The 16,484-nt window shown below is 42.4% G+C and overlaps 2 protein-coding genes across 5 annotated transcripts; one reads left to right on the top strand and one right to left on the bottom strand.

The window, feature by feature from the left end:
* The first annotated feature begins 571 nt into the window (after window positions 1-571).
* Window positions 572-10,373, top strand: fam49ba (family with sequence similarity 49 member Ba). 2 transcript variants are annotated; one of them, XM_044018420.1, is made up of 11 exons: window positions 572-719; window positions 6,456-6,535; window positions 6,605-6,726; window positions 6,834-6,939; window positions 7,642-7,778; window positions 7,867-7,944; window positions 8,444-8,560; window positions 8,679-8,758; window positions 9,239-9,365; window positions 9,891-9,961; window positions 10,059-10,373. In XM_044018420.1, the coding sequence occupies exons 2-11, from the start codon at window positions 6,463-6,465 to the stop codon at window positions 10,126-10,128; spliced, it is 981 nt and encodes a 326-aa protein (XP_043874355.1). In that variant the 5' UTR covers window positions 572-719; window positions 6,456-6,462; the 3' UTR covers window positions 10,129-10,373. The 2 variants fall into 2 exon arrangements, with proteins under 2 accessions (XP_043874355.1, XP_043867668.1); XM_044011733.1 differs by having other exon boundaries at window positions 661-719; window positions 6,459-6,535.
* A 1,618-nt stretch (window positions 10,374-11,991) lies between these two features.
* On the bottom strand, window positions 11,992-16,382 carry mycb (MYC proto-oncogene, bHLH transcription factor b). 3 transcript variants are annotated; one of them, XM_044019711.1, is made up of 3 exons: window positions 15,976-16,382; window positions 13,492-14,014; window positions 11,992-13,133 (listed from the first exon to the last, which is right to left on the bottom strand). In XM_044019711.1, the coding sequence occupies exons 2-3, from the start codon at window positions 14,006-14,008 to the stop codon at window positions 12,661-12,663; spliced, it is 990 nt and encodes a 329-aa protein (XP_043875646.1). In that variant the 5' UTR covers window positions 14,009-14,014; window positions 15,976-16,382; the 3' UTR covers window positions 11,992-12,660. The 3 variants fall into 3 exon arrangements, with proteins under 3 accessions (XP_043875646.1, XP_043875655.1, XP_043875638.1); XM_044019720.1 differs by lacking the exon at window positions 15,976-16,382 and adding an exon at window positions 15,147-15,348 and having other exon boundaries at window positions 11,992-13,130; XM_044019703.1 differs by lacking the exon at window positions 15,976-16,382 and adding an exon at window positions 15,147-15,344.
* Between the last annotated feature and the right edge of the window lie 102 nt (window positions 16,383-16,484).

Genomic DNA, 16,484 nt, shown 5'->3' with positions numbered 1-16,484 from the left:
ATAACATGTAACGTTTTAACTCCATCGCCATGAGTTGTTATACTGTCTTACCACTCTGCTCCACTAGATGGAGTACTTGCAATCATGTATTTGTGCATTTTAATGTTGTCAATGTTCAGTTATTTCACCTGTTTATCTCACTGTTCGACAGACTTTTCCAGGAAACTGAAGTTTGTAAAGCACTCACTCCCCCACACCAAAGTCCATAGAGAAAATAAGTGATTTTAAGGTCACATACACACACTCACACACACACTGCGGCCTCCATCACTAAGTTCAAATGTCTTATTTTGTCACTTCAGTGTTTGTTCAGATTGACCTCAGTGACACAAAGTGACCACACAAGGCAGCAAATCTCTATGAGATTTGGTGGTTTGGTTTCCTCATTAAAAATACTTTAAAGTGTATTCATTTATTGAATGTTAAACCTCCACATCAACTTATTTGAGTTGCGTTGATCGGCCGACTTTCACTTAACACGTGACGTCACGTTCACTCGCGACCGCTGATTGGCGCGTGGTTCAGTTCCTCCTGAGGAAATCACTCCTTTTATAGTTAACGCGGCGGCGCGCGGCAGGTTTCCGGGTTCACACTCACACTCACACACGCACGCAGCGGAGGCGGAACCTCCGGGGAGACACCTGGAGCTACCGCGGACACACAGCCGCGAGGACACTCAGCGGAATCGATCCGCGGAAATCGATCAGTGATCAGAGAAGGTGAGGAGGGGCAGAGAGGGGTGGGAGCGGGGGGGTCAGGTGTGTGTTTGTGTGTGTGTGTGTGTGTGGGTGGGTGGATCCTGGTCTCAGATCAGACATGACAGGTCATGCACAGTTTTTCATCCTCACACTGAAGTGAAGTCACTTGTGTTTGAGAACGTGAAGCTCACATGTTACATGATTCTATCAATACATGATGAGTAAATGATCAATACATGATCAATATATGATGAGTAAATGATCAATATATGATCAGAGTACATGATCAATACATGATCAGAGTACATGATCAAAACATGATGAGTACACGATCAGTACATGATCAATACATGATCAACATTATCAGAGTACATGATCAATACATGATCGATACTGTGAAATAAGTGAGTAATAACTGTAATTAAAGGAGATAAATGTACAACAGCGACCTTCCTTGTCTCAGTCACTGCAATCCAAATTCAAAACATTGTAGATTATGGTTGCTATGGTTTCCAAAAAAGTAACGATAAGAAGCTAATATTCACAAAGTGTGAGTGTGTGTGTGCATGCATGAGTGTGTGAACAACGGCAACAACATGAACAACAACATGAATAACACGAAGAACATGAAGGACAACATGAAGAACATGAACACAAAACCTACACCCCAGCCCGCCCACTCCGCTCTGCATCGACAAACCGGCTCGCTGCCCCCTCACTGAGAGGATCGCAGAGGCACACGAAGAACTCGAGACTGTTCACTGTCCTCGCTCCCAAATGGTGGAACAATCTCCCCATCGACATCCGGACAGCTGAAAGCCTCCACATCTTCCGCCGCTGACTAAAAACACATTTCTTCCGAATCTACCTCGACTAAGACAACAACAAAAAAAACAAACTTGTACATCGCACTTATGACTAGCACTTCATAGTTTGATCTACTTGAAGTTCTTACTTACTTCTAGCTCTTATTTGTACCCAAATGTTTAAATGCACTTTTGTAAGTCGCTTTGGATAAAAGTGTCTGCTAAATGACATGACATGTAATGTAATGTAATGTAATGTAATGTAATGTAATGTAATGTAATATGAAGAACAACATGAACACCAACAACATGAAGAACAACACAAACAAGATCTTACAACATGGAAAAACCAAACCAGAAGCCATGGCTGAACAAGGAGGTGCGGCTCCTGCTGAAAGCATGCAACATCGCCTTCAGATCAGGTGACGCACAGGCCTACAGCACATCCAGGGCAAATCTGAGGAAGGGCATCATCAAGGCCAAGCACTGCTACAAGCACATGGTAGAGGAACACTTCTCCAACTCCGACCCCAGATGCATGTGGCAGGGCATCCAGGCCATCAGTGACTACAAACCCAGCAACTCCACCCCAATAACAACAGATGTCTCCTTCCTGAACGAGCTAAATCACTTTTATGCTCGTTTCGATAGAGACAACAGGGAGACCACACTGGACCCTTACCAGTTTGCCTACCGCAGCAATAGGAGCACAGAAGATGCAGTCTCCACCATGCTGCACCCTGTGCTCACACATCTGGACAACAATAACACCTACACAAGAATTCTGTTTATTGATTTCAGTTCAGCTTTCAACACTGTCATCCCCTACAAGTTAAACACCAAACTTGGAGACCTGGGGGGTATTCCATCAAGCGGGCTAAAGGCAAAGCCAAGCTTAAATGGCCAAGTCTGGCTAATATGAGTGAGAGTTCGGTTCCATCAAAGAGGCTGAGATTAGCCCCAACTCAGTAACCATGGAAACTATGACTCTGGCTAAGCCTCAACCATGGCTAAGCCATAACTGTGGCTCAGGTTTCCGATCCATCAATCTGAGCCTCAACCCTGTTCCACCAAGGTGGCTAATGTGAATGCTAGCCAAGTAACCATGGTAACTTATACTGCTGGGCAAACCTGGTCTGTAGCAGGCTAAAAGTGAAGCTTAGCACCATCTATGATCAAAGAATGGCCAATAGACAGAAACAGAGACACACACACTTTCATGGAATGATAAAATAATATGTAAAACATAAACTATATAATAAAATGTATTCAAGAAATTATTTATACTAATAATTATATATTATATAATATTAAGTACATTAAAGAACATTATCACCAAAATAAAATATATTAAAAAATAAGACACAAATAAATACAAAATTAAACTAATTAGCAAAAAAATATAATAAAAAGAAATTTAAAGAGATCATCATTCTTTTGATGTAACAAGGGTTAGGGCCTCCGATTGATAGGAGATAGATGATTGATTTGCTGTCACCTGCATTCACTTACTGTAATAGGGGTCCTCGTCTCCATTGAATTGCTTGATTTGCTAAAATGATTCTAGATAAATAATAACTTTTTTACAATCAATAGATCTGTCATATGATTATTTCCTATAGAATGATAACCAACATTGCATTTCTTCATGTAATAATCTACCATCAATTGTATGATAAATGTGATGAGTCATGTAAAATACTTTGATTAAATGTAGCCTATTATTATCAAAAATGTACTCAAGGCAACTTTATATAGTACATTTTAGCACAAGGTGATTCAAAGTGCTTTACATAAAATAAGATGAAAATACAACAAGTTAACATATAGCATCTGGGACAAAATACAGAAGTAGCACAAATACAGCATGTAAAAATGACAGGCTTAAATGAAAATGATATCAATTCTATACAATTGGCCATGCAGGAAATAAATTAAAGCTATCCCATCGATTTGTATAACAATCAGTTGATAAATGTGATGAATATTACTTTCTAACATTACTACTAGGGCTGCCAAACGATAAAATATGGAGAATTTCACATAAATTGCAGTGAAACAATAATGCTATTTTAATTATGTTCATATGAATGTTACTTATTAGGGCTGTCTTTTCCTTTTAATTTTAGGGATTTGGTTGCATTAATAGGTCCACATAATTGATTAGTTTAAAACAAAAACCATCAAGAAATCAATTGGTAGATTATTGTCTACATATATTTTGTTCCTTTGATGGAGGATTTATATAACATGATGATGCTGAAATACTTCATTTTCTTTGTCACTTTCGCATTCAGCCTGTCGGCAATATTCTGCCACGCCACATCCCTCGCTTTATTGATTGCCGCGGTATTGCCCTTCTTTCGGATTATGTGGCTGTAATCCTCATATACCTCCATGAGGAGGGTTTGCGCCGCTACCGAGAACATCTCTGCACGCTTGTTTCCCTTGCTTTTCGGCATTTTTCACAGTTTCCGTGCTCGACTAGAATGGGCTTTTTATTTTCCCTGTGGGCGTGCACAAGTTGAGGCTTGACTAAGCGTCAGGTGGAGCCAGCTGATTTCACTTGATGGAACGGCTTGGAGCTAGATTGGGAGGTGGAGCTTAGTCAAGCTTCAAGCTTACACCTAAGTCTGGCAATTCTTAGCTACGTTGATGGAATACCCCCCTGGGCTTCAACACCTCCCTCCGCCACTGGATTACGGACTTTCTGACCAACAGACCTCAGTTTGTTAGGTCAGGACACTCTTGCTCCAGCACCATCACACACAACATAGGTGTACCACAGGGCTGTGTGCTGAGCCCATTCCTCTCCTCCCTCTTCACCCATGACTGCAGGCCTGTACATGGATCCAACACCATCGTCAACCGTGATTGGCCTCATCAGTAACACTGATGAGACAGCCTACAGGGAGGAAGTGAAACATCTGGCCACTTGGTGCACTGATAGCCTGCTCCTTAACACCAGCAAAACAAAGGAGCTCATTGTGGACTTCAGGAGAAAAAGAAGAAACCCCATTCACATCAACAGGATGGCTGTTGAACGTGTTCCTGGGGACCCATATCACAGAGGATCTCTCCTGGTACACCAACACCTCCAGTCTGGTCAAGAAGGCTCATCAAAGCCTCTTTTTTCTGAGGATCCTGAAGCGTTACCACCTGTCCTCAGACGTTCTGAGGAACTTTTACCACTGTGTGATCGAGAGCATCCTGACAAACTGTGTTACAGTCTGGTACGGAAACTGCTCCATCACGGACCGTAATGCACTACAGAGGGTGGTCAAAACCGCACAGCGCATTACAAAGACTCCACTTCCTGCCATTGAGGATGTTCAGAGGAAACGCTGTCTGCGTCGCGCTCACAGCATCCTCAAAGACTCCTCTCACCCTGCCCATAGACTGTTTATCCCCTTGCCCTCCGGCAGATGCCTCAGAAGCCTCCGGACTAGAACCAGCAGACTGAAGAACAGCTTTTTCCCCAGAGCTGTCTGCCTTCTCAACTCTGCCCCCCAATCTCTATACTCTGTCTCCCTTCCGATCTCTGCCCCCCACTGACCCCCCTGCACAACACCTCACACCACACACCAGTTAACCCCTTGAATTCTGCCCACCGCAGAATGTCTTCTCTTGTTATTTATTTATTAAGTAGAATGTTCATACCACCTCAATAAGCTATCAATCTGTAAAATATGTCCATAATCTATTATATTAATATGTCTATTAATATAGCGTATTCACTTCACCATATCTGTATATATCTGTGCAATATATTTGTATTTATAGCACTCATTTATATTCATATTTGTTTTTATATATATTTATACTTATTCATAGAACATCCCACATGAACACCAACAATATGAAGAACATGAAGAACACCAACAACATGAAGAACACCAATAACATGAAGAACACCAACAACATGAAGAACAACAATATGAAGAACATGAAGAACACCAATAACATGAAGGACACCAACAACATGAAGAACATGAACACCAACAACATGAAGAACAACATAAAGAACATCTTTAGATCAGACGAAGACAGCGCCACCAGCTGGACTGGAAAGTGTTACAGGGATTTTTTATTATTTTTATCAAACAAAAAGTTGATACAAGTTAACTTTAATTTAAATAAAATACACTTTTGTAATCTTTCATTAGTAGCAACAGGGAGTAGCCACAATTTATCCATGAGCAGAAGAAAGCTGTGCTGTCTGCTGCTGAGTTACACAATTAAACACACAACACAACTAAATACACAACAAGTGTGAGCCGTTTCTAACAGAACTTGTCTGCTTCTACTTCCTGTCTTTAAATTTAGCCCAAACTTTCAGCGCTTCATCACTTCCTCTTTTTCACCACCGTCAACAAGACGCCTTCTCAGTCTGAAACACAGCTTTAAACTGGTTAAAAATTAGTTAAACACGGCTTTAAACTAGTGAAAAGCTAACTGGTTAAAAACCAGTTAAACACGGCTTTAAACTGGTTAAAAACTAGTTATACATGGCTTTAAACTAGTGAAAAGCTAACTGGTTAAAAACTAGTTAAACATGGCTTTAAACTGGTTAAAAACTAGTTAACCACTACTTGGTTAAACACTAGTTTAGTTTTCACGTATTTATCTCCCTGTTAGACACCAAACCCCATCGAGAAAATCAGTGATTTTAATATCACACACACAGGAGTTGTTGATCCACTGCTGACTCCATCAATAAGTTCTAATGTCTTACTTTGTCACCTCAGTGACACAAAGTGACCACACGAGGCAGCAGTAAACCAGCAGCTCCACTGTCCCCTCCAGCTAAAATACTGATTTTCTCTATGAGGTTTGGTGTGAGAGTGAGTGCTTTACATACTTACATACAACCACACTTAAAAAATCTGAGCTGTCCCTTTATTAACATCACAATGAAGTATTTTAACCTCTGTGTGTGTGTGTGTGACAGCAGCAGAATGGGTAACCTGATCAAAGTGCTGACCAGAGACATCGACAACAACGGAGGAAACTTCTTCCTGGACTTTGAGAGTAAGACACACACACACGCACACACAGTCTGAGGGCGTGCCATTGACCTCTGACCTCCCTTCTTTTCAGACGCTCAGCCCTCACAGTCAGAGATGGTGGAGTGGGAGAAGGTGAACCAGGTGCTGACAGAGGCTCAGGTCATTCTGGAGGACCTGCAGGCGTACAGAGGAGCAGGAGAGGAGATACGACGGGTAACAGAGAGGGGGCGGAGCTGTGATGAGTCATGTGACATCTGACAAGACCAGAACTGACACGTGTGTGTGTGTGTGTCTGTGTGTGTGTGTGTGTGTGTGTTCAGGCCATCCAGAGTCCTAGTGTGGAGGGTGTGCAGGAGAAAGCCTGGGCAGCTGTCGTCCCTCTGGTCGCTAAACTCAAAACCTTCTATGAGTTTTCTCAGAAGCTCGGTGAGCTTTAAACTGGATACAAACTAGTTAAAACAGAATTAAACTTGATACAAACTAGTTAAAACAGCTTTAAACTGGATACAAACTAGTTAAAACAGAATTAAACTTGATACAAACTAGTTAAAACAGCTTAGAACTGGATACAAACTAGTTCAAACAACTTAAAACTTGATACAAACTAGTTAAAACTGATTTAAACTGGATACAAACTAGTTAAAACAACTTTAAACTGGATACAAACTAGTTTAAACAGCTTAAAACTGGATACAAACTAGTTTAAACAGCTTAAAACTGGCTACAAACTAGTTACAACAGCTTTAAAATGGATACAAACTAGTTAAAACAGGTTTAAAATGGATACAAGCTAGTTAAAACAACTTTAAACTGGATACAAACTACGTAAAACAACTTTAAACTGGATACAAACTAGTTAAAACAAATTTAAACTGGATACAAACTACTTAAAACAGCTTAAAACTTGATAAAAATAGTCAAAACAACTTTAAACTGGATACAAACTAGTTAAAACAACTTGAAAGAAGATGAAAGACAAAGATGGTACAGTTGAAGTTGTGTTTCCGTGATGAAGAGGCCTCAGTGTGAAAAAAGATTGAAGAAGCTAAATGGATCTCAGCCATCATTCATGTACTGTATGATATAGGATCATTAACAGTACCTGTCCCCCTGTCCCCCTGTCCTCAGAGTCCAGTCTGCGGTGTCTCCTGGACGTCCTCACTAGCTCCACGTCCACTCCCACTCAGCACCTGGAGAACAAACAGGCTCTTGCTCGTCAGTTCGCTCACATTCTGCATTTCACACTGCGTTTTGATGAACTCAAGGTCAGCCATCACACACACACACACTGAACACCATCCTACTTCACTTCTGCCTCTTCCCAGCATGCACTGCTGCTCCTCTCTGTTTCAGATGACCAACCCTGCGATTCAGAACGACTTCAGCTACTATCGACGAACCATCAGCCGCATGAGGATCAACAACCTGTCTGTGAGAGACACATGCACACGCACACACAGACACATACACACACATACACTCTCACGCACACAGACACACTCAGACGCACACACACACACAGTCGCACACACATGCACACACAAACTGAAGTTTGTAAACCACTCACTCTCCCACACCAAACCTCACAGAGAAAATCAGTGATTTTAGCTGCAGGGACACAGGAGCTGCTGGTCCTCTGCTGCCTCTTGTGGTCACTTTGAGTCACTGAGGTCAATCTGAATAAAGAATAAAGGATGCCGAAGTCACTAAAATCAGACATTAGAACTTAGTGATGGAGGCAGCGGTGGATCAACAACTCCTGTGTGTGTGATGTTAAAATCCCTGATTTTCTCTATGGACTTTGGTGTGGGAGAGTGAGTGGTTTACAAACTTCAGTTTTCTGTTGGAAAAGTCCACTCTCACCCCCAAAATACACTTGAACTCAGTGACCTTCTTCTACAGTTTCCATGACGACCTGTTGCTTTTTCAGGCTGATGCGGGGAGCGAGGTCAACAATGAGTTGGCCAATCGTATGTCTCTGTTTTACGCCAGCTCTACGCCGATGCTGAAGACGCTCAGCGACGCCACGTCAAAGTTTGTCTCAGAGGTCAATCAGTCAATCAGTCATTCATTCATGTTTTTACCTTGTTTGTGATTGATATGATCATGTCACAATACAAACACAGCAGGGGGCGCCTTCACACCTGTCTGTGCTTGTCCTGCAGAATCCAGACGTCCCCGTTGAAAACACGACAGACTGTCTCAGTACGATGGCCAGTGTTTGTAAAGTGATGCTGGAAACACCGTGAGTCCTGAACACGAGCCTGAACGCAACTTGACCCTGAACGCAACACTACCCTGAACACAACGCAACACGACCCTGAATACAACGCAATACGAGCCTGAACACAACACAACATGACCCTGAACACAACACAACCCTGAACACAACGCAACAAGACCCTGAACATAACACAACATGAACCTGAACGCAACGCGACCCTGCACACAATGCAACCCTGAACAACACAACCCTGGGTCACTATGCTTGAACGCATAGTGACCCAGAACCCAACACGACCCTGAATGCAACACGAACCTGAACCTATGCTTGTCTCTGTGTGTCTGTCTGTGTGTAAGTCTGTCTGTGTGTCTTTGTGTGTGTGTATCTGTCTGTATATGTCTGTCTGTCTGTGTTTGTATGTGTGTGTGTGTGTCTGTCTGTGTTTGTGTCTGTCTGTCTGTGTGTATGTGTGTGTGTCTGTCTGTCTGTGTGTGTGTGTAGGGAGTACCGCAGTCGTTTCACCAGTGATGAGACCGTGTTGTTTTGCCTCCGTGTGATGGTCGGCGTCATCATCCTGTACGACCACGTTCACCCAGCCGGAGCCTTCGTTAAGACTGCCAACATAGACGTATGTTCATCCTCTCACTCACTCAGTCACTCAGCCACTCACTCAGTCACACACTCACTCACTCACTCACTCATTCACTCACTCACTCACTCACTCACTCACTCATTCACTCACTCAGTGGTCAGTAAAGCTGTAAGCTCCTGTTATGTTAAGATATATTATAAGCTACAGATTTTATTTATGTTACATTACATTTCTGTGTGTGTGTGTGTCTCTCTCTGTGTGTGTGTGTGTCTCTGTGCATGTGTGTGTGTCTCTCTCTCTCTCTCTGTGTCTCTGTGTGTGTCTCTCTCTCTCTGTGTGGTGTGTGTGTGTGTCTCTCTGTGCATGTGTGTCTCTCTGTGTGTGTGTGTGTCTCTCTCTCTCTCTCTGTGTGTGTGTGTGTCTCTCTGTGCATGTGTGTCTCTGTGTGTGTGTGTGTGTGTGTCTCTCTCTCTCTCTCTCTGTGAATTTGTGTGTGTGTGTCTCTCTCTCTGTGCACGTGTGTCTCTGTGTGTGTGTGTGTGTGTGTGTGTGTATGTGTAGATGAAAGGCTGTATCAGAGTGTTAAAGGAGCAGTCTCCCAGCAGTGTGGAAGGTTTACTCAACGCTCTCAGGTTTGTCGACATCACACACAAAATCACTCTAATATCTGATATTAAATATTAAAGATAAAAAAAACCACTAACTGTGTTGTTGCTTCGCCCCCTGCAGGTACACGACCAAACATCTGAACGATGAGACTACCTCCAAGCAAATTCGGAATATGCTGCAGCCAAACTAACTGTGTTCATGGTCCTCAGTCTTCATGGTCCTCAGTGTTCATGGTCCTCAGTGTTCATGGTCCTCAGTTTTCATGGTCCAAAGTCTTCATGGTCCTCGGTCTTCATGGTCCTCAGTGTTCATGGTCCTCGGTCTTCATGGTCCTCATTGTTCATGGTCCTCGGTCTTCATGGTTCCTGATTTCAAAACCACATTTGTGTCTTGTAGTTTTACTGTTATTGTGAATAAACATTTTCTTTACATTTATGTGATTGTTCAGACCTTTGATTGATATTTCATTTAGACTTAACTCAGTGACACAACGTGACCACACAAGGCAGCAGAGGACCAGCAGCTCCTGTGTCCCCGCAGCTAAAATGAAAGATTTTCTCTATGGGCTTTGGTGTGGGAGAGTGAGTGCTTTATAAACTTCAGTTTTCTGATCATGTGATGTAGATGTCGTCGAAACTTAAACTGACGCAAAAGTCATTACTTTAGTGGCTAAAATCATGTTTGTCTCACATAACCTCACTTCTTTAGAAATTTTTCAGCCACAGTGACAAACGTGTTTATGAATAATGACTGAAAGTAATGAATAATAAAAATGACCCGCTCTTTTTTTTATTCTTTTCTTGGCTCTCTGGGCTTCCGTAGACTGGCACAGTTGGTTGAGATGAAAATCTTCATGTGTCTTTAACAAAAGTTTTAAGTTCAGCTTTGAAACGCACGTGGGCGTGTTGTTAGAGCGTGTTTTTAACCAATGTTTGTTTCGCCAAAATAAAAGCCTTTACATTTTTAATTAACGTTTGTGTTGCCAAAATAAAAGTCTTTACATTGTTAGTTAAACACTTAACTAATAATGTTAAGCCTCACATTTAACCATAAAATATGTCAGCATCTTCAAAGTGATGCTAACATTAGCCTCACATTTAGTGTTAGCACCTTCAAAGTGATGCTAACAGTAGCCTCACATTTAAAAAGTGTTAACTTCTTCAAAGTGATGCTAACAGTAGCCTTACATTTAACCAATAAGTGTTAGCTTCTTCAAAATGATGCTAACAGTAGCCTCACATTTAACCATTAAGTGTTAGCTTCTTCTAGACCACACGGTGGTGTAGTGGTTAGCACTCTCGCCTTGCAGCGAGAAGACCCGGGTTCGAGCCCCGGTTGGAACAAGGGCCTTTCTGCATGGAGTTTGCATGTTCTCCCCGTGTGTGCGGGAACATTGCAAAAACATGCAATGTGGGGATTAGGTGAATTGGACACTCTAAATTGACCATAGGAATGAGTGTGAGAGTGAATGGTTGTTTGTCTCTAGCTGTGTGTGGCCCTGCGATGGACTGGCGAACTGTCCAGGGTGTACCCCGCCTATCGCCCGATGTAGCTGAGATTGGCACAGCACCCCCCGCGACCCTCTGGTGGAGGATAAAGCGGTTAGATGATGACTGACTGACTGACTGTTAGCTTCTTTAAAGTGATGCTAACAGTAGCCTCACATTTAAAAAGTGTTAACTTCTTCAAAGTGATGCTAACATTGGCCTTACATTTAACCATTAAGTGTTAGCTTCTTCAAAATGATGCTAACAGTAGCCTCACATTTAACCATAGTCTTAGCTTCTTTAAAGTGATGCTAACAGTAGCCTCATATTTAAAAAGTGTTAGCTTCTTCTTTTCTGATATTTGTAAACCACTCTCTCTCCCACACCAAAGTTCACAGAGAAAATCAGTGATTTTAGCTCACGGGGGCACAGGAGCTGTTGGTCCTCTGCTGCCTCGTGTGGTCACGTTGTGTCACTACAAAATAACACTTTTGAACTTAGTGGTGAGTGTGATGTTAATATCTATGGACTTTGGTGTGGGAGAGTGAGATAAAAACAAACAAATATTAAACTGGAGGCTGTTTATTGTTTAACAGGAAGAAACGGGTCAAATCTCTGCTGCATTAAATTTACTTTTCTACTCAAACGTCAGAGTTTTGTACAAAAACGCATTTAAAAACAAATGAAATAAAAAAAGTGCAGAATTACAAAGAGAAACAGTGCAACACTGGTTAGTGTAGATCCTCAAACACACAGCAGGCGGCGCCGCATTGCCGTTACATTGAATCATTATTTGTGGTGCATTTAAGGATTAGAATCGAAGTCGTTGAACATCTGATCATTATAAATAAATGAAGAGATGAAACGAGGTCACATTTGTTCAGAAGTTGATCAAAATAACTGAAAATCGTTCAGACTTCACATCGAAAACATCTGCGATAAAAAATAATAATAATGCGATTTTTCTGTAAATAGCTATTTTACGACACAGTTATGTTTTTTGGCAATTGCAAACACGTTCTGTGCGTCTGTGGACAAACAGATACAAACCCACAGAAGATAAAATAAACAAACAAACAAATAAATAAATAAATACAAGTGTGACATAAAGTGACACAGTGAGTTTGGTGACGTTTGAAAACAATAACATTGTTGCTTATTTTGGTCAGATAATCCCGATCATCTGAGATTTTTTAAATATTGTCCCGTGACTTCTTCGTAAAGCTAACGTGGAGCTAACGTGAAGCTTGGAGCCGCCGCAGCCTTCGTCGCAGCTCCCTACTCGTCTTCCTCAGCTTGTCCTTCATCGTCCGCAGTCGACACTCCTCCCCTCGGATCTTTGCAATAAATTCCGTCGCCTCCTTCAGGATCGCGACTCTGGCTGCTTTGTCCTGATTGGCCAGCACCGGGATCAGGTCCCTCAGAGTGGAGAAGCTCGTCTTCAGCTCGCTGCGCCGCCGCCGCTCCAGCACGTTGTGCGTCCTGCGTCTGTCGTCTCCACCCTCGCTGTCCGACCGTGGGCTCCTGCAGGCAACCTCTGACCCGAGCGGTCTGACGACAGGCAGTGCTGTGGGCCGCTGGGCAGCGTAGTTGTGCTGGTGGATGTCGACGTGAGGGCGAGTCAGGAGCAGAGGGGCGGAGTCTGCCGGCCTCGACGCCTTTGGCCCGTTCACCGTCACCACGTCGACGTCTTCATCCTCTTTGTCTTCTGAGGACAAATAAATGTGTTATAGTGTGAGTCTTTATCTCACAGTTAAGACAGACTTTCAAAATAAAAGCCTATCATATGTACATTATATCTGCTCCTCATCACATTTATTATATTGAATACACTCAATATTATATATGTTGATGATATTAAATCACTTTGATTTGAGCAGATTTATAATCACTGTGATGGCTTGTGACGCACATAAAAATCCTTCATTTAAAGAAGGTTTTAGAATAAGAATCATAGACAGTAGATTCTGTTTTATTTTACACTGCATTTACACAACACACACACATTATTTATGAGTCACAAAGGAAAATGGATTTGATTTCTATCCTGATATTAAATTTTTCACCTGATTCACTGTCCGGCTCGGAGGTAAACACCACAGATGGGTCGACGCAGTCTGCTGCCGTCATGTCTGTGCTCACCTGAGACCCACCCACCTGACCCTCAGTGACCCCGTCAGAGGAGGAGGAGTCTCGGCGTGACCGCAGCGACACCAGCCACTCCGACACCACCTCCTCAAGTTTGGTGGCGGCGGCGAAGCTGCTGCTCCACATGCAGTCCTGGATGACGAAGGACTGGAGGAAGGACGTGGACGGGCCACAGTCCTCGTCCAGCAGGTCGGACACCGCCTCCAGGTGATTGGCAGCGGACAGTGGGGGGTCAGATGGCGACGGCCTGCGGCTGGGGGACAGAGGAGGCGTCTGCAGAAGCTCAAACTTCTTCCAGATGTCCTCGCCGGGACCTGGGAGGAGCTGGTGACATGGAGGGTAGAAGTCGTCCGCCTCGCCGTCCAAGAAGAAGTACGGCCTCACCGTGTCATAGTCGTAATCATAGTTTGTGCTGGTTAACGCCGGTGGCATCATGGCTGCCTGTGGAGGAACAACATGAGCTTTAGTTTGATGATCTCACAGCTGCTGAAATCCTGCATGTGGAGCGTCAGAGCACCTCGTCTCCTGTGTCCTCTGCTGACATGACTGTGTGTGCGTGTGAGGATTAAAACACAGACTGTCAACAGACAGACAGACGATCCCACGCCTGTGATCTGCTGTGATGTCACATTTACATCAAACGCCATTAAACCATGAAACTACCAAAGACATCAAAGGACATCAAAGTGACCCCAACACACACACACACACACAGTGACAATTCTTGAATGAATAGATTTTAAAGAGAAATAATAAAGGGTTAGTTCAGGTGTTTTTGAATGGTCATGTGACACCGTCCACACCAACTTAACAGAAAACAATTATTTTAGCCACATTAATAAAAGACTGATCTTAAGAACGTGTTCACGTCTTTATCTCACTGTGAGACACACTTTTGTAAACCACTCACTCTCCTACACACATATACACACTCACTCTCCCACACCAAAGTCCATAGAGAAAATCAGTGATTTTAACGTCACACACACACACAGACAGGAGCCACTGTCATTGATCCACTGCTGCCTCCATCACTAAATAATGTCTTATTTAGTAAAATTCGGCTTTCAAAAATTCAGTCCAATTGACATCAGTGACACAAAGTGACCACATGAGGCAGCAGAGGACCAGCAGCTCCTGTGTCCCCGCAGCTAAAATCACTGATTTTCTCTGTGGACTTTGGTGGGGGAGAGTGAGTGGTCTGTCTCACAGTGAGATAAAGACGTGAACTATCGCTTTAAAAATCAGTAAGTAAGTTTGATAAAACATTGCACGTCATTAAAAAATACTTTTTAAACACAGTTTGATTAAAACACCAGGAGCTTGTCCACTTATTAACAAGTGGGTGTTTTGTACACCAGCCTCCTATTACAAAACATCTGCATTAACTCCACGATAACATTAGTTTCAGAGAAGGTGATATAAGTCTTCATAGTGACCGCGCACCTACAAACCTCGGCGTTAAATTCGGCATACATTATAAGTCAGGATGAGGATTATTTTGCATGAGAAAAGTGTCATAAAGTGACGCTGGAGGGGCCGAACGAGTGCGAACCGCCGGTGACTCACTCACCGTTTTATCTGCAGTACAAGTGAAGAAACTCCACGCGAGTGAAGCTTAAACTTCAAACTGTGATCAATAAAACCGTCCTCATCTGATCAACGGTCGATACGTGAGCAGTGTCACAGTCACCATGTTCGCTCTCAGCTGTCATTCAACATCCTCCGCCGACACGTTACACTCCGCCGTCCCTGTCGTCATCCGCCGTTTTCGCGCCAAACGTGACTACCTTGTGAATCGAAACGACACGTGAGCGAGCGAGTAACAGCGGGAAAAACCCAAACAACGTACGCACGTTAGTAGATTTCAGAGTAGATTTAATGTTTTCTTGACAAAGAAACGTATTAAACGCGTTTAACGTGAGAACTCGTTTACAGCGCGGATGCATACGAGCGGAGAGCGATGTGACCGTAAACGGAGTTCCAGGAAGTTAATGCTCAGGGTCATCCTGTGACGTCATAACAATCAACAACAACACAAACAAAAAACTGCATAACAATAGAAAATAATTACACATGTACTCGTGATTTAAACATTAAAGGCCATTTCATTCACATATACATTCTGTCTTTCATTCATATAGTTTGGTTAGAAATATAAACTAATGAAATATAGCATTAGTGATAAACACTTTTCAGCAAGTGCAGAAATATGAACATTTTCTATGACCACACAAGGCAGCAGAGGACCCGCAGCTCAAATCACTGATTTTTCTATGAGGTTTGATGTGGGAGAGTGAGTGGTTGTACAGAATTACTTTTTATGAAACCTCTTTTTCTATAATAAGTCAATAAAGCACTATGTATGAAAACAACATTTTTAAGGACATTTAAACACGTACCTTATTCTGCTTCTGCTTTAACTTCCTTCCCGTGCTGCTTTTTAATGGACATGACTGTTGTTTCTCTCTAAATGATAAGAACACAGTGACATGTGTGTGAAGAGCAGCATTTCATGTGACTCTGAACAGAGTAAATAAATTATAGATTTATCCTCCACACAAAATCTCATCCTCCTGTCGTTTATGCACATCATTTGATTCAGATGGAAAATTAGCATGTTGTGTGGATTTGAATCATTTAAACGATAAGAGCTTTTTCATAAGTATGTCGTCTTGCCTGAAAGTCTGATGATACTATGACTTTAAAAAAAACTCTCATGATACTATGACTATAAAAAGTCTCAATACTATGACTTTAAAAGTCTCACAATATTATGACTTTAAAAAAGTCTCATGATACTATGACTTTAAAAGTCTCATACTATGACTTTAAAAAGTCTCATGATACTATGACTTTAAGTCTCACAATATTATGACTTTAAAAAAGTATCATGATACTATAACTTTAA

Source organism: Solea senegalensis, linkage group LG1 (genome assembly GCF_019176455.1).
Source record: "Solea senegalensis isolate Sse05_10M linkage group LG1, IFAPA_SoseM_1, whole genome shotgun sequence".
Lineage (NCBI taxonomy): Eukaryota > Metazoa > Chordata > Actinopteri > Pleuronectiformes > Soleidae > Solea > Solea senegalensis.
Note: the sequence above shows the minus strand (reverse complement) of the source record. Positions and strands in the feature narration are given on the sequence as shown.